The sequence below is a fragment of the Mizuhopecten yessoensis genome, unplaced genomic scaffold (genome assembly GCF_002113885.1).
Source record: "Mizuhopecten yessoensis strain PY_sf001 unplaced genomic scaffold, ASM211388v2 scaffold7763, whole genome shotgun sequence".
In the NCBI taxonomy this organism is placed as follows: domain Eukaryota; kingdom Metazoa; phylum Mollusca; class Bivalvia; order Pectinida; family Pectinidae; genus Mizuhopecten; species Mizuhopecten yessoensis.
This window is the reverse complement of record NW_018407210.1, coordinates 502,130-528,692: the sequence shown is the minus strand read 5'-3', so window position 1 is coordinate 528,692 and position 26,563 is coordinate 502,130. Positions and strand designations below refer to the sequence as shown.

At 34.9% G+C, this 26,563-nt stretch overlaps 1 protein-coding gene across 4 annotated transcripts in view; it reads right to left on the bottom strand.

Moving 5' to 3' along the window:
* LOC110454315 (synapse-associated protein 1-like) overlaps nucleotides 1-26,563 on the bottom strand; it is an 89,681-nt gene that overhangs the window by 32,831 nt on the left and 30,287 nt on the right. For 3 of the 4 annotated variants that reach the window (XM_021503758.1, XM_021503759.1, XM_021503760.1), the window contains one exon: nucleotides 10,183-10,347. In XM_021503758.1, coding sequence (XP_021359433.1) covers nucleotides 10,183-10,347 — 165 coding nt within the window. Of the gene's footprint in view, nucleotides 1-7,219; nucleotides 7,321-10,182; nucleotides 10,348-26,563 lie in introns of all 4 variants that reach the window. The other variant, XM_021503761.1, reaches the window with a different exon arrangement.

The window sequence follows — 26,563 nt, the reverse complement described above, 5'->3', positions numbered from 1 at the left end:
TCTTATTGTTCTCCGAGTGTAAAATAAAGTAATCTTATAGTAAGCTCTGAGTCAGGCCAGCTAGTCTTTATGAAATATGTTTGCCTAAACCTGCAAATAATGTAACTTTTTACTGGTTTAATAAATTTTTTAAAAGTATGTTTTGATGAGTTGCTTGCATGCTTTGATAATGATAAAATTAAAATGTAATAAAATATTTTGAGTATACTTTGTTTTCCAGGTTGGTCAGATTTAGGCAAACAATCCTTACTTTATTTTAGGCCCAAAATCTAAACACTCCCATCTGATGAAAGAAAAACTTCTTAATTTGTTTATACACTCCTTTAATTTGTTTATACACTGTATTTGCACTGGAAACTACTTTCGGTGATTGCCAAACTATGACAGTATTGACCTTCTAGTGTTGATCTGTAAACACATTCTGTCAAGTGAAATTAAGGTTACCTATTGGTTTCTCTGATACAGTAACTTGATTGGTTAAAAAATTATTTCTCATGACCATCTCAATGACCCTCACAAATGGTCAGTAAAATATCCACAGGCCTCTTTTATCTGGTGACATTTCAAATAATTGGTTGTTTGTTTCTTGGTGACAAAGATCTGAGGTCATACATTTCAATGATGTAGTATACAGTGCTGTCTTATCTGGCAATAAGCCCATGCCTGGTAATAACCCTACCCATATCTAATTCAGTTCAGTAGAACATATATGCCTGGTAATAACCCTACCCATATCTAATGCCGTTCAGTAGAACATATATGCCTCGTAATAACCCTATCCATATCTAATTCAGTTCAGTAGAACATATATGCCTTGTAATAACCCTACCCATATCTAATTCCGTTCAGTAGAACATATATGCCTGGTAATAACCCTACCCAAATCTAATGCCGTTCAGTAGAACATATATGCCTGGTAATAACCCTACCCATATCTAATTCAGTTCAGTAGAACATATATGCCTTGTAATAACCCTACCCATATCTAATTCCGTTAAGTAGAACATATATGCCTGGTAATAACCCTACCCATATATAATTCAGTTCATCAGAACATATATGCCCGGTAATAACCCTACCCATATCTAATTCAGATCAGTAGAACATATATGCCTGGTAATAACCCTCCCCATATCTAATTCAGTTCAGTAGAACATATATGTCTGGTAATAACCCTACCCATATCTAATTCAGTTCATCAGAACATATATGCCCGGTAATAACCCTACCCATATCTAATTCAGTTCAGTAGAACATATATGCCCTGTAATAACCCTACCCATATCTAATGCAGTTCAGTAGAACATATATGTCTGGTAATAACCCTACCCATATCTAACTCAGTTCAGTAGAACATATATGCCCGGTAATAACTCTACCCATATCTAATTCAGTTCAGTAGAACATATATGCCCAGTAATAACCCTACCCATATCTAATGCAGTTCAGTAGAACATATATGTCTGGTAATACCCCTACCTATATCTAATGCAGTTCAGTAGAACATATATGCCTGGTAATATCCCTACCAATATCTAGTGCAGTTCAGTAGAACATATATGCCTGGAAATAACCCTACCAATATCTAATGCAGTTCAGTAGAACATATATGCCTGGTAATAACCCTACCAATATCTAGTGCAGTTCAGTAGAACATATATGCCTGGTAATAACCCTACCCATATCTAATGCAGTTCAGTAGAATATATATGCCTGGTAATATCCCTACCCATATCTAATGCAGTTCAGTAGAACATATATGCCTGGTAATAACCCTTCCCATATCTAATGCAGTTCCGTAGAACATATATGCCCAGTAATAACCCTACCCATATCTAATGCAGTTCAGTAGAATATATATGCCTGGTAATATCCCTGCCCATATCTAATGCAGTTCAGTAGAACATATATGTCTGGTAATAACCCTACCCATATCTAATTCAGTTCAGTAGAACATATATGGCTGGTAATAACCCTACCCATATCTAATGCAGTTCAGAGAACATATATGCCTGGTAATAACCCTACCTATATCTAATGCAGTTCAGTAGAATATATATGCCTGGTAATATCCCTGCCCATATCTAATGCAGTTCAGTAGAACATATATGCCTGGTAATAAACCTACCCATATCTAATTCAGTTCAGTAGAACATATATGTCTGGGAATAACCCTACCCATATCTAATGCAATTCAGTAGAATATATATGCCTGGTAATAACCCTACCCATATCTAATGCAGTTCAGTTGAAATGCCAACAAAATTGTCCTGTAACAAGCAACCTCTCTTCTTTGAGGCAAAAGAGTGATGGCCTCCTGGGCTTGTTGCAAGCCTAACAACTGGTACATGTCAGAGGCGTAGCTAGCCCTTGATGGGAGTGAATAGTTAGGACAGGGTCCAGGGCATGGCCTTGGTAGGGAACAAGAGGGTGCAAAAAGCAGTGTTTTTGTGTTGTCATGTTTTTCTGTTAGGAACTTACCAGCATATGGGCAGCTACGTGCCTGTATGTAGCGCCTGCATGTATATGGTATGTATTAAGACTCCACAAAGTCAGAGGGACAGGTGAGGTGAGAGAAGTCGATACAAGTATTGCAGGTGTTTTGAGAGCTGTAGTGTTGATTACAAGATTATAAAGCCTATAATATACAGGATACAAGATTACAGCTTCCTAGAACACTGTACCTAAACCCCTAGCTGCTACTACAGCATATATAGATTGATTAGGAAACCAAGTAGCTAGAACATATCAGGATATACAAAAAAAATCCACATTTTGCAAGATGTTGGCGAGAAATGTGAATCGATCACCTCTTCTGACTGGATTTAAGTTAATCTGTGCAGAATATATAATACCCATTTACTTGTGCGACATTATACCTCAATAGGTCGCCTACAAACATCTGTTCCACAAAATCACTCCTGTATTAAACTTGTCTATCAATGTCACGCCTGTAAAACATTGTTACAAACACCTGTGTATAACAGCCACTTCTGAAATGAACAACTGAGCTGTACACTCATGTATATCCACAATATTGTACAACCATATATATCAACAATACTGTACACTCATATATATCCACAATACTGTACAATCATATATATCCACAATACTGTACAATCATATATATCCACAATACTGTACAATCATATATATCCACAATACTGTACAATCATATATATCCACAATACTGTACAATCATATATATCCACAATACTGTACAATCATATATATCCACAATACTGTACAATCATATATATCCACAATACTGTACAATCATATATATCCACAATACTGTACAATCATATATATCCACAATACTGTACAATCATATATATCCACAATACTGTACAATCATATATATCCACAATACTGTACAATCATATATATCCACAATACTGTACAATCATATATATCCACAATACTGTACAATCATATATATCCACAATACTGTACAATCATATATATCCACAATACTGTACAATCATATATATCCACAATACTGTACAATCATATATATCCACAATACTGTACAATCATATATATCCACAATACTGTACAATCATATATATCCACAATACTGTACAATCATATATATCCACAATACTGTACAATCATATATATCCACAATACTGTACAATCATATATATCCACAATACTGTACAATCATATATATCCACAATACTGTACACTCATGTATATCCACAATACTGTACAATCATATATATCCACAATACTGTACAGTATTGTGGATATATATGATTGTACAGTATTGAGGATATATATGGTTGTACAGTATTTAGGATATATATGATTGTACAGTATTGTGGATATATGTGATTGTACAGTATTGTGGATATATATGATTGTATAGTATTGTGGATATATATGATTGTACAGTATTGGGGATATATATGATTGTACAGTATTGTGGATATATGATTGTACAGTATTGTGGATATATATGGTTGTACCGTATTGTGGATATATATGATTGTACATTATTGTGGATATATATGATTGTACAGTATTGTGGATATATATGGTTGTACCGTATTGTGGATATATATGATTGTACATTATTGCGGATATATATGATTGTACAGTATTGTGGATATATGTGATTGTACAGTATTGTGGATATATATGATTGTTCAGTATTGTGGATATACATGAGTGTACAGTATTGTGGATATATATGGTTGTACAGTATTGAGGATATATATGGTTGTACAGTATTTAGGATATATATGATTGTACAGTATTGTGGATATATCTGATTGTACAGTATTGTGGATATATATGATTGTTCAGTATTGTGGATATATATGATTGTACATTATTGTGGATATATATGGTTGTACAGTATTGTGGATATATATGGTTGTTCAGTATTGTGGATATATATGATTGTACAGTATTGGGGATATATGATTGTACAGTATTGTGGATATATATGATTGGACAGTATTGTGGATATATATGATTGTACAATCATATATATCCACAATACTGTACAATCCTATATATCCACAATACTGTACAATCATATATATACACAATACTGTACAACCATATATATCCACAATACTGTACATTCATATATATCCACAATACTGTACAATCATATATATCCACGATACTGTACAATCATATATATCCACAATACTGTACCCTCATGTATATCCACAATACTGTACAATCATATATATCCACTATACTGAACAACCATATATATCCACAATACTGTACAATCATATATAACCACAATACTGTACAATCATATATATCCACAATGCTGTACAATCATATATATCCACAATACTGTACACGCATGTATATCCACAATACTGTACAATCATATATATACACAATACTGTACAATCATATATATCCTCAATACTGTACAATCATATATATCCACAATACTGTTCAATCATATATATCCACAATACTGAACAACCATATACATCCACAATACTGTACAATCATATATATCCACAATGCTGTACAATCATATATATCCACAATACTGTACAATCCTATATATCCACAATACTGTACAATCATATATATACACAATACTGTACAATCATATATATCCACAATAATGTACAATCATATATATCCACAATACGGTACAACCATATATATCCACAATACTGTACAATCATACATATCCACAATGTCATTTAGGTATCATTGCAGTCATAATTTCTTAGCTTGTAAAAAAAATTCTTTAAAAGATGGGCTGCAGTGGGCGAGTGGTTAAGGTGTCTGACCGTCTATGATCAATTGCCCTCCACTGTACCATTGGGTCACAAGTTTGAGGACTACGTTGGGCAGTCAAAATCACAAAAAGACAAAAACCAGATCTTTTAAAGAACACTTCTTAATTCCTCTTATTTTAGGATAAAAGACGGATCCTCAAAGGAAGGTTTTGGGAGTGGTCATCTATTGTGGTCATCAATAGATATATTAAGTGTATATGTGGAATTTACAAAATGAAGGTATAGGGTACCCCTGCATCACTTTTAATTGCCAAAAAGAGTTCTAAGCAACCTAGAGGAGAGGGAGGGGTATACTGATCCTTCAATTTTGTCTTGATATATTCCAGGGGTGCAGAGAGCATAAGTGAGCATAGCCCCTGGAGTATCTAGGATGATATATCACAGTGTGTGCCTCCTTGTGGATGAAACGAAGTAAACACGTTTGGTGTACATCATACAAATCTCCTGTTAGCATAACAGTAAACTGGCTTTGAAGTCAGGTGTCACTCCTCTGTATAGTGATTGGCCCGGATTTTTAACTTGAGACTTATCAAATAGCTAGCCCTGTGCCTTCAATTTTCGCTATGACATATTCTTGGGATGGAGAGAGGAGAGCATATAGCGAAACCCCTTTCCAGCAGAACACAATTTGAATAGCCAATCATCTGATGACGGTGGGCTAAAATACACCACCTCAAATCTCTTATAGTTTTCAATTTTATCTGAGCAGAAACCAAGCACTATTTTTGGCTCGAAACCATAAAATGCTTAATTAGTTATTTGGATGAAAGTCCAACGCGAGAAAGAATAGATTTATAAAAGAGTAAAAGAATGAAGGAATTTCTGAGGATGAAAATGAAAATGCCAACTCATGATGTTGTCATAAATGTAACTTGAGTTAAAACAAGAAAATGTATTTGACAAATGACACTCAGCAAGCTGGAACCAAAAAGACAAGCACCACTATACCCAGATATGTTTTCCCTCAAAATCTTACCGATATGTGATATTCACCGAGAGTGACTTCCCTTGTTTAGAAAGTCACATGAGTCGTCCAACTTGATATCAAAGGTTGATGATGCATGCACAAAACAGAACAGAAAATAGAACCAAAAAGAATGGCTACTGTCTTCTACACTTGAGTTCAACCTTACAAGTATGGAATCAAGTTAAACATTAAGTAAAATTTTCTCCCTCAATCAAAGTATCACTGACAAGATCGGGCTCCATTCGTTCCATTCTGTAACACTTACACTGCAAGGTTGTCAGGTTGTTTGTATAACAAAGGCGATAAGACTTTGATAAAGGCTGCAGTAAAGAAGCTGTATACATATTGGATGTCACAACAGTGGAATATCACTCATCTCAACTGAGATCATTCAGAAAACTTCATCTTTGTATTGATATTAAGGAACAGAAATACAGTAAAGAATATTATATGCTACCTTATACACTTGTTTTGAGAGTTATATATTTCTTAATCATTTTTGAATAAGCATTATTGTATAATTCAGTTTGCACTTAGTGGTACAAATGTACTTGTGTGGACTGTTCAAACAATGTTAATCAATTAGCCAGATCATCGCCAAAAACATTTTTGTGTAGAACTCTTCGACAAAGGAGGTTCATGTCTCTTTAAGGTAGCATACATCCTAAAATGAAGTATCTTTTTAATCTGAAAACAATCATGGCATTTTAGTCCTTATTTTTTATTGTTGAAACTATTTTTTTAAACCCCTGTTACTAGACTAATGATAGTCCACTGTCTTGCAATGTTAATTCCAGCAGTAGATTCACCCTCGTAAGTTTTGTAATGATAATACCAGCAGTAGATTCACCCTCGTAAGTTTTGTAATGATAATACCAGCAGTAGATTCACCCTCGTAAGTTTTGCAATGATAATACCAGCAGTAGATTCACCCTCGTAAGTTTTGTGAAGGGCTTACCAACTCTCTTAAAGGTTTATTGAAAATGTCAGCAGTTGTTTAATCTTCTTGCATAAGTTCCTCCAAAAGCTGAATTTCCCAATCCTCACCAACACTTTCACCTACAGAAGTATCTTTACCATTAATATCATGGTAGTTAGCATAATACATTTACAAATTTACTTTTATGTGACGGATTACGCTCGGCTAAATTTTACCAAGTCACACATCTAACTTAGACCATTATCATAGGAACTTCATCATTTATATTCAATAAACTCTTCACATACAACATAATGGCAATGTAATTCTAAACACTGCTCTGTCTGATAAAGACATTTTTAAAATAATGTTTTGTTATTATACAATAGCTTATATTAATCAGAAGTTTCTCTCATGCCTCTGTGCTAAAAAGTGCTTAGTGTGACCTCAGCTAGATCCCTGGTCATGTCTCTGCTGTCAGGAGGTTTGAAATGTTTTAAAATTTTATTTGGGGATCGAGGGGCCTCTGGGATTTCCAGCATTTTCATCAATGTAATAAACCTCAGACTAAAAGTGGGACACTGCAAGAAGCCTTTAAACCAAGGGTTGTTCTAAATAGCAATCTGTTTTCAATCAGATTCTTTAATCAGTCTGACAATGTTAACATGAACTAGGCCTTGTTTTACATTAAATCTCACCTTGGCACTGGTATATGTACCCATTCTATACACTCAGGTATAAACACTAATTGACTGAAGCATGTTTCTAAACAACCAAACAAAGAAAATAATTGTAAAAATACCTTTAAAAATACCAAAAAAAACAGTCCTAAGTTAATCATGCACATGTATTCAAAACATGCTAACTAAAGTCCAGAAGAGTTGAAAGGATTTTTTTCTTGAAATTTTGTATATGTACATTATTCTTTTGGATTTTAGCCAATATTAGAATATTTCATTATAAACTAATTCATAGTAATCTCATGAATGTACAAATTACTGATCCTAATCAGAGGGCCGTATTTTGCAAAGATGATAATTGGATAACCTGAACATTCATGTAAACAATAAATAGTAATGGAAACCTGTACCTAAGGATGATTTACATGAGACAATGGATGCCTTTCATCACAGAAGTTAATACTGTACATATACAGACTTCACCACAACAACAAGGCTTTTTAACTCTCATATAATATGTTTCAGTTTATTTTTAATAAAACCCAGGTGGGTTGACATTGTATGGCAGTAATCCAACTAAAAATAAAGTGTCAAGGTTACCCTGATCTACAGAGATTAGGTTACACTTTAAAAGCATGTTGTTTTGATATGTAACATGAAATATGATCAGGCCGTTTTAGTGCAGCTTCCTCTCCTGGTATCGAGTACCCCTGTGATTACTTCCCATGTGACCACTTCCTACAGGATTGCATAATCTTCCCAGTAATACAGTGACTTGTATCTTATTTAAATCTGTCAGCTGACACTGACTGGAGGTCTAATTTAAATCAGTCCAGCTGACACTGACTGGGGTCTAATTTAAATCAGTCAGCTGACACTGACTGGGATCTTATTTAAATCAGTCAAGTATCTGAGGTAGTTTCAAACACTGACGACACTTTGCTGTAACCAGTCTATACACAAGTGGAAACCATATCTTTCTTATCATTGTCAGGCGAATGTACAATTGGAAATGAATTACATGTAAGATGTCTTAATCAAATAACATAAATCAGAAACAACAATATATCACAGGTCATACAAAACTATTTTTAAATATACAAAATTCCACAGAAATCATCAAATAACTGAATGTGACAACTTAATAAAATTAAATTTAGATAAAACTAGCAAACGTGTGTAAGGCATAAACAAAACACCTTAGCCCTGAAGTCAATAGACTACATACATGAAATACCCCCTTGGCCCTGAAGTCAACAGACTACAGATATGAAATACCCCCTTGGCCCTGAAGAGACTACAGACATGAAATACCCCCTTCGCCCTGAAGTCAATAGACTACAGACATGAAATACCCCCTTTGACCCGAATAGCCTACAGACATGAAATACCCCCTTGGCCCTTAATTCAATAGACTACAGACATGAAATACCCCCTTTGCCCTGAATAGACTACAGACATGAAATACCCCCTTGGCCCTTAATTCAATAGACTACAGACATGAAATACCCCCTTTGCCCAGAATAGACTACAGACATGAAATATCCCACTAGCCCTGAATAGACTACAGACATGAAATACCACCTTTGCCCTGAATAGACTACAGACATGAAATACCCCCTTGGTCCTGAAGTCAACAGACTACAGATATGAAATATCCCCTTGACCCTGAAGTCAATAGACTACAGACATGAAATACCCCCTTGGCGCTAAATAGACTACAGACATGAAATACCCCCTTCGCCCTGAAGTCAATAGACTACAGACATGAAATCCCCCCTTTGCCATGAATAGACTACAGACATGAAATACCCCCTAGGCCCTGAAGTCAATACACTACAGACATGAAATACCCCCTTTGCCCAGAATAGACTACAGACATGAAATATCCCTTGGTCCTGAATAGACTACAGACATGAAATACCCCCTTGGCCCTGAAGTCAACAGACTACAGATATGAAATACCCCCTTGGTCCTGAATAGACTACAGACATGAAATATCCCCTTGGTCCTGAATAGACTACAGACATGAAATACCCCCATGGCCCTGAAGTCAACAGACTACAGATATGAAATATCCCCTTGACCCTGAAGTCAATAGACTACAGACATGAAATACCCCCTTGGCCCTGAAGTCATTAGACTACAGACATAAAATACCCCCTTTAGACAAAAATATTAAAAGCTCACTTGCCAAGTGAGCTAAACAAATGGTGCCTTTATATAGCAAGCGAATTAAAAACATACAACCAAGTATTACTGACGCTTGGGGTTCATTATTAACATGATTAACTGTTTACAACAAAGGACAATTTGACTGACCTTCTTCTTGGTCATTTTTGTCTGCTTTTATCTCATCAACACCTAGCAGTTGCATCTCCTTTCGGAGATCGTCATCATTGACGTCATTTTCTTGAAAGGTGTCGCTGATGAATTCGTCTTGAGGTGGACTTCCAGCTACGAACTCTTCTTCCTTCTGAAGGTGATCTGAAATGAAAGAGAATAAGATATCAACTATGATATTATTATAACATTGTTGGACTGCTTATTATTAAAATATTTTGATGAATTCAGATATCAACTTAGTATCTGGGAACATGTTAGTAACTGTATCCACCAAATTTAGACATTTTATGATCTGAGAAATAAACATAAATAAGTGTATCTGATAAAGACACCAGTAGAGTTATTGTTTTAGTATATTGATGTGTCTTTTCCAGTCTGTTAGGAATTATGAAGAAATTGTGTATAAAGCCTGGTTTTGCTGAAGTGGTTTATAGTTTTGTGCTGTTGAGGTTTTTGCAAGAAGGATAGTCTTTCCACAAAGGGTTACACCGAAGTGGTCTTACAGGAATGTTGGATGTCTCAAGCTAGATTATACCCTGGTGGTCTTACAGGAATGTTGGGTGTCTCAAGCCAGATGTTGCCCTGGTGGTCTTACAGGGATGTTGGGTGTCTCAAGCTAGATTATACCCTGATGGTCTTACAGGGATGTTAGGTGTCTCAAGCTAGATTTTACCCTGGTGGTCTTACAGGAATGTTGGGTGTCTCAAGCCAGATGTTGCCCTGGTGGTCTTACAGGAATGTTGGGTGTCTCAAGCCAGATGTTGCCCTGGTGGTCTTACAGGGATGTTGGGTGTCTCAAGCCAGATTTTACCCTGATGGTCTTACAGGGATGTTAGGTGTCTCAAGCTAGATTTTACCCTGGTGGTCTTACAGGAATGTTGGGTGTCTCAAGCCAGATGTTGCCCTGGTGGTCTTACAGGAATGTTGGGTGTCTCAAGCCAGATGTTGCCCTGGTGGTCTTACAGGGATGTTGGGTGTCTCAAGCCAGATTTTACCCTGATGGTCTTACAGGGATGTTGGGTGTCTCAAGCTAGATTTTACCCTGGTGGTCTTACAGGAATGTTGGGTGTCTCGAGCCAGATTATAGCCTGGTGGTCTTACAGGAATGTTGGGTGTCCCGAGCCAGACTATACCTTGGTGAACTATTGGAATTTGGGTGTCCCGAGCCAGATTATAGCCTGGTGGTCTTACAGGAATGTTGGGTGTCCCGAGCCAGATTATACCCTGGTGGTCTTACAGGAATGTTGGGCATCTCGAGCCAGATTTTATTCGGTTGTTCTTACAGGAATATTCGGTGTCTCGAGCCAGATTTTATTCTGTTGGTCTTACAGGAATATCGGGTGTCCCGAGCCAGATTATACCCTGGTGGTCTAACAGGAATATTGGGTGTCCCGAGCCAGATTTTCTTACAGGAGAGGTGTTAGAACTATTATGATTTTTTTTATGAAATTTAAGCATGCCAATTAATCGTTTTGAAGTTTTATGCAAAGAGTGCAAATAGAAAATAAAAAGATTACATCACTGTTTTTTTCTGATATATCTCTAATTCACATCAATTTCGATCTGAATGACAGTTGTCTCCCTTCAAAAATATTCATCATAAGAGAGTAGCAGTATGAGTGCTCATTGTGAGAACCATCTTTCTTCCCAGCAATATGTTTCAACATCAGGTTGTTGACACCATCACTAAATATTATTTATACTACAGTATTGAAATGTCTGATATGCAACAAGGAAATGATGACACGAAAATAAGACAAGAAGAACATGTGTATTACACAGGGTGGAGCCTCCTGAACAAGGAAACATCAGAAAACATCAACGTTTCCATTAATTAAAGTATCATATACATACAAGATTGTTGAACTATTAACATAATAACAATTAGTATCTATGTTACAACAACTGTGAATCGGTTAAGCTAAAATGGCAGAAAATTAATTACATGAAATTTTGTATTGGGACAAATGTTCACATCACCAGGAGGGTTAACAACATTCCTGATACGTTGAATCTTCAACTTCCTGTAGTTTCTATTATTCCTAATAGATTACAATATTTATGAAGATACATTTCCTTACATAATTTATGAACTCCCTAAGTGGACTCTGAGTTGATGCTTCCCTAAGTGAACTCTGAGTTGATGCTTCCCTAAGTGAACTCTGAGTTGATGTTTCCCAAAGTGAACTCTGAGTTGATGCTTCCCTAATAAGTGAACTCTGAGTTGATGCTTCCCAAAGTGAACTCTGAGTTGATGCTTCCCTAAGTGAACTCAGAGTTGATGTTTCCCTAAGTGAACTCTGAGCTGATGCTTCCCTAAGTGAACTCTGAGTTGCTGCTTCCCTAAGTGAACTCTGAGTTGATGCACCCCTAAGTGAACTCTGAGTTGATGTTTCCCTAAGTGATATCTGAGTTGATGTTTCCCTAAGTGAACTCTGAGGTGATGCTTCCCTAAGTGAACTCTGAGTTGATGAACCCCTAAGTGAACTCTGAGTTGATGCTTCCCCAAGTGAACTCTGAGTTGATGCTTCCCTAAGTGAACTCTGAGTTGATGCACCCCTAAGTGAACTCTGAGTTGATGTTTCCCTAAGTGGACTCTGAGTTGATGCTTCCCTAAGTGAACTCTGAGTTGATGCTTCCCTAATTTATAAGTGAACTCTGAGTTGATGCTTCCATAAGAAGACTATTTGAAACCTATTTACGTGACTTTTTTTATAACTAAGTCTATATGATCAGAAATTAGTCTAGGTCATCCTGCAGTTGACGGAAATGATGCCCAGATCTGAAATAAGATATGACTTAACATATTCAAGCATTGTTCAAAAGTAATATGCTCTGATTTTGAGGTAATTAGTGACAATTTTGTTTTTGTAATTATGGCCACTATAAGTTTGGGGTCCCAATCTACAAAATCACCATGACTTTTTATCATTTATATAGCTAATACCTAAACAGAAATCTGAAGCCTGCAAGGAATGCAATCCATTTTCAAGAAAACAGTATCCACAATGACTATTATACGGATATCTGTTTATTCATCCCCAGGCCCTCCACTAGATTTTCTAAACTTGACATTTTCCTGTTATGTGTAACAGGTGTAGCACCGTATATGTACAGTGTATATCGCCATACACATTAACATGTATTGAGAGACTTACAAAGTCTTTTCAATAAATCTTCACAAAGTGTCTTTGTAAATATATACCTGTGTTCATGGTCAAACAGTACGCTTTATATATGGTATGGAACAAAAAGCACAGAACGATCTACAAATAAACAAATAACAAGGAGCACTAAGTTACCTCCCTTAGAGTTTGGCACCACGCCAGTATTGGAAACCAATGTGTTCTTTATCAGCGTGAATTCAGGTGAAATTGATTAATGAACGTTTGTCAGCAATTGAACCCAATACCTCCTCTTGCTGAATGTAATACAACCATGTTGTTATGTTTACAACACAATTCAAACTTCAGAATTCCAACAGTAGAATGTATTAATGCAAACTATTTTTAAAGAATCAAAAAGCAAATGAAACTGAAAGTCTGTTCCTACCAATAAGCAGAGGAAATCAGCTTAAACTTCCTTCTTATATACTAACTAGACTTTCTACAATAAGATCACAACACAAACAATACACACTTGTTTACCACAGAGCATTACATACTGTTTATTTATATACATGTACGATAAGTCACCTCCTGGGAGGTGACACACATTTATATTGCCATTGTGTAAGTTGTCTGGAGCAATAAATAACACAACTAAGTATCTATTATTATAACTTATGTAAGGACAAAAACTATTTTCAATGAATTGTGTTGAGATGTACAACTCTACTTTTTTCAGAGTTTGTTTTGGAATATAGAGAACAAAGTCACCATCCACTGATCAAGTTCTTCAAGTAGGTTTTCCCAACAAGTTTGCTTAATACTGATATTATACTACAATAAGTTTTATTTCAATTTGCCAAGCTTATACTCCTTGGTAACTAAATGATACCCCAGACAACAAAGCTATCTAAACAGAACAAGAGGCCCAGAGGGCCTGTATCGCTCACCTGAATATGTTTAAAATAATTGGTATGAAGTAGGTGCTGTAAGTACATATGAAATTTCAGAAAGATCCATACAGTACTTGAGATATAGTGAGAACAAACTTCAAACAGAGCAACCACCCCTAGGGGGGTCATACCCACTGCTTATACAAAATTGAGTCCCCTTGGCCCATAACAAAATGTTCATCAGGGAAAAGGTACAAAATTTAACCTTTACCTTTGACCCAGTGACCTTGACCTTTGGTCAATTGACTCCTTGTTTAATTCCGAGCAACATTCCTTCAAAGTGTCATAGCTAAATGTTCACCAGTGAAAAGATACAAAATTTAACATTGACCTTTGACCCAATGACCTTGACCTTTGGTCATTTGACTCCTTGTTTGTTTAATTCTGATCAACTTTGCTTCATCATGTCACAACAAAATGTTCATCAGTGAATACAGGTGTAGATGCAAAAATTGACCTTGACCTTTGAATCTAATTACCTTGACCTTTGACCTCAACTTTTTACCTCAATGTGTATTTTTTTTATCTCAGTGTGTCTCTTTGTTTAATTCCAAACAACTTTGCTTCATAATGTCAAAGTGAAATGTTCACCCGTGAAAAGCTACAAAAAATTGACCTTGACCACTGACCCTATGACCTTGACCTTTGGTCAGTTGACTCATTGTTGAATTCTCATCAACTTTGCTTCATCATGTCATAACAAAATGTTCATCAGTGAAAATATGTAAAATTTGACCTTGACCTTTGAACCTAATGACTTTGACCTTTGACCTTGACTTTTTACCTCAATGTGTATTTTGTGAACTGAACATCTTGACCAAGTTTCATGTACATAGGTCAATAAATACCAAAGTTATCAGCCAGGAACAAAATTTGTGGACGGACAGACAGACAGACAGACAGACAGACAGAGTGATTACTGTAGGGCACCCGTATCTCCGATATTGGGCCCTAACAAGTAATAGGTATTAATACACGCTATAATGTAATGTGCTGTAAAACAAGTAATAGGTAATAAGACAAGCTATAATGTAATGTGCTGTAAAACAAGTAATAGGTAATAAGACACGCTATAATGTAATGTACGTGCTGTAAAACAAGTAATAGGTAATAAGACATGCTATAATGTAATGTGCTGTAAAACAAGTAATAGGTAATAAGACATGCTATAATGTAATGTGCTCTAAAACAAGTAATAGGTAATAAGACACACTATAATGTAATGTGCTGTAAAACAAGTAATAGGTAATAAGACATGCTATAATGTAATGTGCTGTAAAACAAGTAATAGGTAATAAGACACACTAAAATGTAATGTGCTCTAAAACAAGTAATAGGTAATAAGACACGCTATAATGTAATGTACTTGCTGTAAAACAAGTAATAGGTAATAAGACATGCTATAATGTAATGTGCTCTAAACCAAGTAATAGGTAATAAGACACACTATAATGTAGTGTGCTCTAAAACAAGTAATAGGTAATAAGACACGCTATAATGTAATGTACGTGCTGTAAAACAAGTAATAGGTAATAAGACACACTATAATGTAGTGTGCTCTAAAACAAGTAATAGGTAATAAGACACGCTATAATGTAATGTACGTGCTGTAAAACAAGTAATAGGTAATAAGACACACTATAATGTAATGTGCTCTAAAACAAGTAATAGGTAATAAGACACGCTATAATGTAATGTGCTCTAAAACAAGTATTCTTACAGTAAAGACTGTCTAGTAAATATGTTTAAAGTACTAGATCACCGAAAACAAAATGTCAAAATAATGTTGTCTGGATAAATTTATACTAAAATATGTTTATAAATCTGTTCTGCTCTTGCTCTGCCCTAACTGTGTGGCCTAACTACTTAAGCTTGCCTGACATAATACAGGTGTCAGGTCTGGTGTCAGGTCAGGTGTCAGGTCAGGTGCTGAAACTTTCTCTACATTAAACAATCTACTTCAGAAGAGAATTTATTTAAATTTCTTATGATTTTGCATAAAAAGGAACACAAATAGTAATCCACAATGTAATTTATAGTAAACAGTGTCAAATATACACCATGTACATTATGTAGTTACGTGTCAAAATCCATTAACACACATCTTCACCAATCAAAACTGTTAATTTAAAATAGCCTCTAGGTATATACATGTATGTGACCTCTTTGCTAGCATTAGAGGAGCTCAATTTTATTTTTATATCCAACTCATGTCCAAGATCAGTATCTCAACAATGTTTTTATATGTCCTCAACCCAGCTACTGGAAGACTTGCCCAAAAATATGATAAACAAGAAAAAATAATTAAAAGATTTTTCTTTTTTTTAATTTAATGATTTAAAAAGAATGTTTAAAAGTACCCTCTCTGAGGCCCCACAGTCATGTTAGGGCTGGCCTGTAGCATATGGCTGTACTCTTCTACACTAACCATATGCAGGTGAACTCTGTCACAGTTCACCGACCACTGGATGGTAAACAAGTTCAGCAGAATACCATGCCAGTGTCGTGTACAATTTATTAACTTTCTTAAAAACAGTATCAAATTACAGTGCAGAAACATTTACCATCATGTAAATTTCACTTTTTGAACTAATTCCAGAATGTAAGGAATGTTAAGAAATTTAAAAAAACAAAATGACTGAATAGTAAATTTTCATTACATGAATAGATCCCTCGATACATTCTTATGTAGGTAGGGTATTACAGAGGGCTGACTAGACTTCCACAATTCAGCCCCTGGATCTTACACTGTACACAATGTTAGTCAGATCCCTTGCTGTTTGACAATTAAAGTAAACTAGCTATTTCACAAATAAGGAAAAAATGTTTTATCTTTATTGAACACAACAAAACACAATCAGAACATTTCTCCATGGACTATTTTGAAACTAAACAAGAGTACATTTGTTGCAGAACAATACAGTTCCTGTACTTGGAACCTTTCTGAAGCATCCTTGTAAAAACAATATGAAATATAAAAAGGAGAAACAACACATCTGTTTCAAATTACATATTATAAAAGAAAGAGCATTTATTTCTTGGTATGTGTTGAAATATGAAAACAGAAGGAACTTTATTTTTCATTTTAGTCATGTTGAAATATGACAAGGTGATACATTATTGGGTTTACCATTTTCTTACTTTTGTGCAGGGATTGCCCTTATGCCTATATCTCTGTACATTGTTGGGTGACATACCCAATTTAGTATGCAACACTCCATCTTCCTGATATATAAAAGTATAATGAATTTGGTGAACATAGGCTCAAAATGCAAGGAAATTGTGTTTCGACCAACTTTTGGTATTAATAAAGGGCTGAAACCTTGGGGCCAAAACTTTTGGGAAAGCAGAATGTGGCATGCTGAAATTGGGTATTTGGCCTCTTTATTTACAGAGTTATGGCCCTTTATCCTTCTTTTTGGAGTCTTTTTGCTAATTAAGATTTAGGTTATTAGGGAAGAGACAATCCTTCTACAGAGTTTCGAAAACAGTTAATAACATGGGGTCTGTATAACTAATTGGGCACATAATCAGACTTTTATATACCATAAGCTTGAAGAATGTACTGCATTGCTCCCCCCCACTAATCAACCCATTAAATGGCAGGGACAAGAAAACTGTATATATTAAGACATTTAGTAATTATGTAGTAGGGAAACACCTCTCTTAGCTCCAAATTGACTAATAGTTTCCATCAGGATTATGCAGCACTTTAAATTGCTTTTAATGCAGTGGAAAATTGAGAATAGAGTTTAGCTAGATGCCTGTCACCCAAACTGACTGTCAGCAGAAAATATCATTTACCTGCAAACTGGAAAATCGATGCTGCTTAGTGCATGTGACATACATTTTCCGGTTGCTTAAAATAAACAGCCGACCCAGCACTTTTGAGAAATTGTTGAAAGGTTGCACTATTTCAGACTGACAGAACAGGGACAGTGTGAGACATGTATACATAATTAATTAACTAAGGTAATAAGCTGGAAAAATTATTCAAACAAGACCTTTAAAATCCAAAAAATGTAACTTTGTACAAATATATCTAGTACTAATATCTAGGTAAGTTTTGCTGACTATAGATATAATGTTAAAATTGAAATGATGTATAGAGTATGGTGTTCAATAATTTACAATGGACACCACATTGATGGCGCTAGTCTGATGAATGTAAATATTTGTTTCATGCTACGCCACAATGATGCTGCTAGAAACTGATTATTTCGCGAAGGTTTTTTCATAAAAGACTAGACTTGAGTTTTTACGTTTGTGGGTAGTAGTAAATATGGAGAGTACAGGAATCAGTTAAAACAATATACAAAAGTAGATGCCAACCATGTTCAGTTTAACATTTGAAGAGAATATATTTCAGGGTATAATATGCGAAGTAATTATTCAATCCCAGTTATGACTTGATACTACATGTATTTGAATATGGAGGACATGCATTAACATATAAGGTAATTTAAATTTAAAACTGGACAAAACTTTGTTAGGCATCATACAATTTAAATTTACTGGTGGTATAGACTGGACAAAACTTTGTTAGGCGACATACAAGTTAAATTTACTGGTGGTATAGACTGGACAAAACTGGACAAAACTTTGTTAGTTATCATACAATTTAAATATACTGGTGGTATAGATTGGACAAAACTGGACAAAACTTTGTTAGTTATCATACAATTTAAATTTACTGGTGGTATAGACTGGACAAAACTGGACAAAACTTTGTTAGGCATCATACAATTTAAATTTACTGTTGATAGACTGGACAAAACTTTGTTAGGCATCATACAATTTAAATTTACTGGTGGTAGACTGGACAAAATTGGACAAAACTTTGTTAGGCACCATACAATTTAAATTTACTGGTGGTATAGACTGGACAAAACTGGACAAAACTTTGTTAGTTATCATCCAATTTAAATTTACTGGTGGTATAGACTGGACAAAACTTTGTTAGGCGACATACAAGTTAAATTTACTGGTGGTATAGACTGGACAAAACTTTGTTAGGCGACATACAAGTTAAATTTACTGGTGGTATAGACTGGACAAAACTGACAAAACTTTGTTAGGCATCATACAATTTAAATTTACTGGTGATAGACTGGACAAAATTGGACAAAACTTTGTTAGGCACTATACAATTTAAATTTACTGGTGGTATAGACTGGGCAAAACTGGACAAAACTTTGTTAGTTATCATACAATTTAAATTTACTGGTGGGATAGACTGGACAAAACTGGACAAAACTTTGTTAGGTATCATACAATTTAAATTTACTGGTGGTATAGAATGGACAAAACTGGACAAAACTTTGTTAGGCACCATACAATTTAAATTTACTGGTGGTATAGACTGGGCAAAACTGGACAAAACTTTGTTAGTTATCATACAATTTAAATTTACTGATGGTATAGACTGGACAAAACTGGACAAAACTTTGTTAGGCATCATACAATTTTAATTTACTGGGGATATAGACTGGAAAGACTATGTTGGAAGTAAGTCAAGGGCAATAACTCTCTTAATAGTAATGTCAATAAAAAGTTGTTTTGATAGGTAAGGTGTATGCAAAGAGTTATTATAACTGTAAGTATTTCATATTGAAGACTGACATTAGACCTTTGGAGAAAGTGTGTATAAAGTACTGTAAACAGATTGTAGAGTATTGACTTGTTTGCACTTCTAACTATTGGGGCACAACTGTATGGAAAGGGCTTTATATAAGTTGTATAACTTGTGCCCAATCCAGTTCCATTATGGCAATAAAATATCTTTAAATCAAAAACTGTATGGGATCTGTTTATTTGGTCAAGGTTGTTTCTTATTTCTTTTTACAAGTTGTTTTTTATTGGTTCTTGCATGTACATGTAAAAGGATGGTAATATTTGTATCAAATGACACAAAATTATTTATACACCAACTGTAAATCCATGAATAAACATTTTGACATGGACATTAAATGAATTCCTCACCCCTGTCTCAACTTGACAACGACCAGACATGCTTACTGGTGATCATAAGCCCATTAGGACTTGGAGGTAAAAAAAAACTATAAACCACACAACACTGGCCAGGCCTGTAAGTAGCTGCTACACCAAACAACATTCGGCTATAATACTTCATGTCTTTATAGCATGTAAACAAATACATTTTGTCGTCTGGTATTGATTTGTATGGTTAAGTCATTGACTCTATATTTATCTTTAAGATAAATAAGATTAGTCTACTTCAGTTTAGGTAAACAAATTTGGAGGATAACCTGATAAATCAATATATACATATTTATATCTATAATATCTGCCCTTTCTTCTGTCTGTCTGTCTGTCTGTCTGTCTATCTTGTTCATTTATGTAACAGTTTTATATGCATGCATAAAACATGGAAATTGAATTCTGATTTTCGTCTAAATAACTGAAAGGATCTAAAGCACATCTGACTACCCCACAGCTGAACAATAACAGATCACGCACATTGTGAACACACTGGTGCCCACAATGATCCTTAGCCTGGGATATCATGGGATTGTAAAACTTGTGCTGTTATCATCATTATGTTACGTTATATATATGCAAGACCACACACTTGTGTTTTTAGTTTGTTTTACATATGCAAACAGTCATTAATGAATACAGGGTAATTTTCACAATAAACTAAACATGAGATTCAACCACAAAGTCAACCTTTCTAACCAAGTAACATTTTTACATTACAGACTTAACATTCTTATAAACCACATATTGACCACTGTACATAAATACCACTGTATAAGATTAAAATTCTACCAAAAACATTTCACCTTATCTGTGTGATTCACTTACTTTTTAGATAATTACTTTCTATAGATATTCTCTGTATAGTACACCATGTTGACCTGTACTTTAAAAATAAAATATACATATACCTGTGATTTCATGTATGATATAATTTTATCTATTTTGCTCATTACTGTCTGGTAAGATTACAGCTGTTACATGATTATCACCAACATGAAAGATCTTTTTAAAAAGAATGCTGAATGGGAAGTTAGGATGTCTGTGCAGTATTTGTCGTAAATGTACAGAATTAGAATGGCGGGAAGTGTTTACAAAGCACTAATGCATATTAATGTATTCATTGCATGTCGACATGCAAGCACAATACACGTCTACAGAGGAAAAGTGTTGTGATAACAATCAACTCTCAAGTTATATAAATTCTCCAGGAAATGTATTTCTTGCTGAAAGCGGACTAAATAATGAAGGCAGACATCCTCCACAGAGAGGTGTCTTGAACCATTAACAGGACCGAGTGGAAGTCTGTCAGTTTGATTTACATCTATATGTAATTTCTAACTGTATGGTATACAAAATGTAATTTCATTTTATATGTGTGTTTATAATCAGCCTTTACTAACCTAGCAGTTCACAACCACACACTGTCACGTCGTGTTAAGAAGAACGTTATTTTCTCAGTAATATTCTGAATGCTACATATTTTTTGCATTTGATTACAAGAATTCCTGGAATACATGTTCAACTAAAATGTTTTCACACAGGTTTAAGGATATGTGCTACTTGAAACATGATACATGTGATTTGTGTTGGAGTTACCTCCCTTACACATAACCCTGTCCCAATGTAGGAACTTGCCTTATTTTTGGTTTTACTGTCACTATAGCTCGAGTGAGACAGGTGACTAGTACAGAGTAATCCAGGTTATACCTTGGAGGTAAACAACACTTTAATACCTGGTACAGGTTGAGGAGTCTAGGGATAGGCAACTTTCAATAATATACATGACTGATTTTTCTCCCAGAAACCCAAATGATCAAATTTGTACCTCTTTAAATTAATTACCACACGAGTGAAATTTTCATACAAATTATTATTAGTCTGCAAGTAGAAGTGATCATATTAAAGGTAATTTTAGATGGGTCAGAAAATATCCTGTTTACCATTTGAGTGCTGTCTTGGAGCTCATATCAAGAATGGACACAAAACCATGTTTAGCAACTTCATGCAAATAGAAGTGATTTGAACAGACTGTAAGAAACAAAGTAAAAAAAAACCCAATTCAAGTAAAACAATTTTTGTCTTCCCTCTATCCTACAAACCTGAAAAAGGTTTTATTAGCCTCCAGTAATAACTGGCCAAACAATCTCAAATATCGGTACAATCACTGATCTTATACAGACTTCTGTCAGCAGTTTCCATAAAAAACTGCTGATGAGGTTGAAAAGAGTGCTATTTGCAGGCGTTTTGATCTGTATTACAGTCTATATGATGTTAAGGAGGACGCTATACTGGTGTCAAGATACTCAAATATTGATTAGCACTAGCTCTTAACCTAGTTTTGCTTTCACATCTATTTTACACCCAACAGGAATTCGGTCAATTGATCTAAATGAGGTGTGGCCTAACCTCCAAATTGACAAGTTGTCTTGTGGTATTGTCATCTGCTAGTGACATTAACTGCTTTCATTATCTTCCATTTCTTGAACAAATGAATGTTTGGATAATGTTTCAGGATAAGAGTGATTGTGGAGTTTCCCAGTCACCTCGTTGAAAATGACATGGGTTTTGGTTCTAAAAGTGCATTTGAGTAATCACTGAAAAAAACAAGTTGGTTAATTGAGTTTTAGTCATTTGCACTATAAATGAGGTCGTCTCTGGGTAACTCAAACACGTTTTTACAATTTAAACGTTTGGAATGATTAGGAACTGAAATTGAATTTGCATGTGATTTATACTGCTGATCTGACAACTTTAAATAATGTTTTAATTGTTTTTTCCTGCATTCATGTTGAAAGTTGTTTTGAACTTCATTAGTCTGGATAAAAGATGACCATTCCTTGGAAGTTTTTGTACTTTTTAATTTGTTTATTGCATTCAATTTCAGGTTGAGAATGATCCTGATCAAGATCTACCTGATCTAGTCCTGATGCCACAGAGGATATAGTGTCCACATCGTGGACCGGTATTAACCGACACACAGACACAGCCGATACTTTAACAGTACAGTGTATACGAGACTGAGGCTGCCCCAGACTGAGGCTGCCCGCATTCTGTCAAACACAATGACTCATCACCATCATCACAACAAACAGTCCCGTGACCATACCGGCTTCTTATTGATTACGATATGATGTACAGACCGTTGTCATAGGCTATTATTACCATGGCATAATATGTGTCCTGTAACACGAGCGATCAGTAACCAGAGAACTTCTATACATACAGAACTACATTGTTAACATTGTCAGTAACCGGAGAACTTCTATACATACAGAAGTACATTGTTAACATTGTCAGTAACCGGAGAACTTCTATACATACAGAAGTACATTGTTAACATTGTCAGTAACCGGAGAACTTCTATACATACAGAAGTACATTGTTAACATTGTCAGTAACCGGAGAACTTCTATACATACAGAAGTACATTGTTAACATTGTCAGTAACCGGAGAACTTCTATACATACAGAAGTACATTGTTAACATTGTCAGTAACCGGAGAACTTCTATACATACAGAAGTACATTGTTAACATTGTCAGTAACCGGAGAACTTCTATACATACAGAAGTACATTGTTAACATTGTCAGTAACCGGAGAACTTCTATACATACAGAAGTACATTGTTAACATTGTCAGTAACCGGAGAACTTCTATACATACAGAAGTACATTGTTAACATTGTCAGTAACCGGAGAACTTCTATACATACAGAAGTACATTGTTAACATTGTCAGTAACCGGAGAACTTCTATACATACAGAAGTACATTGTTAACATTGTCAGTAACCGGAGAACTTCTATACATACAGAAGTACATTGTTAACATTGTCAGTAACCGGAGAACTTCTATACATACAGAAGTACATTGTTAACATTGTCAGTAACCGGAGAACTTCTATACATACAGAAGTACATTGTTAACATTGTCAGTAACCGGAGAACTTCTATACATACAGAAGTACATTGTTAACATTGTCAGTAACCGGAGAACTTCTATACATACAGAAGTACATTGTTAACATTGTCAAATCATTTCATCAATATATTTTGTATGTAAAAGGAGTGAATTATTGACGAATTTAGGAAATTAAGAATTTATAGAACTTCTTTTAACATCGAGTAACATATTGTTTACACTGTCAAATCATTTCGTCAATATATTTTGTATATGAGTGAGTGAATTATTGACAAATTAATATTGTTTATGATTTTTTTGCAGATTTGATATAGACAATGTTTTTTATGAAAATTTGACCAATATCGTCACATCATATATCTGAGAATTAAGGATGCTAGATTTGCAAAAAGTAACAAGAGCATAACAAATAGGACATGAAAGGCTTGCAGACATCAGTATGTCCTATTGTATAGTATGATGTACATATATGCTTAATCTTGTCTGATAGTGATCGTGAGCTTGTATATATTTGTGCAAACAAGCAGTGCGGGCAATGATGTTAAGAAATATGGAATGAGTTTCAGGAAAATCAGTTGAAAATTTTCCATCATCTTGGTTAGACTCTGCTAACTTTAACTAACCTAGAATATATGACATTGATCTTTAAGCAGTCTTGAAATAGATATCAAGAATACTTGTGTGAAGTTTCATCGAACTTGGTCGAAAACTTGAGTCAGGATTGTGTGGACAAGCCAAGTTTTTCCATTAAGTGAAGATTAAGTAGCTGTGACCTTGACCTTGAAAATATGACTTCAACCTTCAAATGGTCAGTTTTGATTGATTGATATCAGGAATACTTGTGTTAGATTTTATGAAGAGACCCTACAGACTAGCCATATACCTAATTTACTCATCTCCATATAACTATTCTCAATTTTTTACCTTGAATGCAAGGCCTTGACCTTCAACAAATCTCAAGAGAAACATTAGAAACAATTGTGTGAATTTTCAATTTTCATAGATTCTAAAGTCATGATCCTGATGTTGTCTTGAAACATATGGCCTTTACAAGTTGACTGATCTTTAGAAATTGATGTCTGCAATACTTGTGCAAAGTCTTATAAAGTTTTATTGAAATTTTAATCAGGAGCCCAAAAGAAAAAGTAATGTACATTTTTTCATTTTTCTATCATCATGTAATGATTCTGCAGCTATGCCATTGACTTTGACCTTGACAACTATCCACTGGGCTCCAGAGATTGATGTCAGCAATACTTTTGTGAAGTTTCATAAAAGGTTCCATACATAATTGTCAGGAAGCTGCAGGCAAGCTTACCCAGGTAAAGGAGGCACATTTAAGTACATTTTAGGGGGATAATTGTCAGGAAGCTGCAGGCAAGCTCACCCAGGGAAAGGAGGCATATTTAAGTACATTTTAGGGAGTATCTAAGGTATACCCAATAGTTATCTTCATACCCAGAATAAACTTGTAAGAAATACATGTATGAACCTGCAATGATTTACAGACTTATTTATTTGTTTTGATAAAAACGATCGCTTGTATATATAATCGCTTGTTGATTTTGACACAGATCACTGATAACATACATTTAAAGTGCTGCACAGCAAAATCTATTTATCATATATACACAGACATATTGGTTGATTTGATAAATAATTGAAGGCCTTGTCATTGTTTACCCTTAACAGGATATGGGCTGGCTGGGACAGGATCGGTACAACATTTCCTGTGATCAATACAGATACATTCCAGTTACATCAAAAATTCATGGCTGGAAATCTACATCCCTTAACAGCACTGATGCAATCTACGTGTCTATTTATAACAGTGATGCAACTAGTCTAAATACTTCCATACTGCTTTTGCTCAAAACTTTAGGTTACAGTAGTAAAAACTCTCTGTATTACATACTTGTAAAAGATAAAGTGCAAAACAATTCCTTTCCCCCCCCCCTCCTGCTTTCTGTAAAACAAGAGGCCCAGATGGCCTGTATCACTCACCTGTTTCTTTTGTTACATGAAACTGACATATAGGTAACTTCAGACCAAATTTGGTAACAAGAACATAAGACATTTTAACATCTCTTAAGGTAATAGGATTGTGTAAAAAGGAGTGAGTTTTGAAACAAGAGGCCCAAGAGGGCCTGTATCGCTCACCTGAATATTTAAGCAGTCATAGCAAAATATTCTCATTAAATATTATATTGCACTAAAAATATTTCCCTCGCAAACTTTGTTGGCTCCATCTGTTGAAACTACCAGCAAAATATTATTAAAAAATTCTATGCTTTTTGATTCTTCTTCAGAAGTTGCTTGACATATTTTTCCCTGTGATCTTGTAAGTAGGTCAATGTCATTTTCCTTCTCAAAT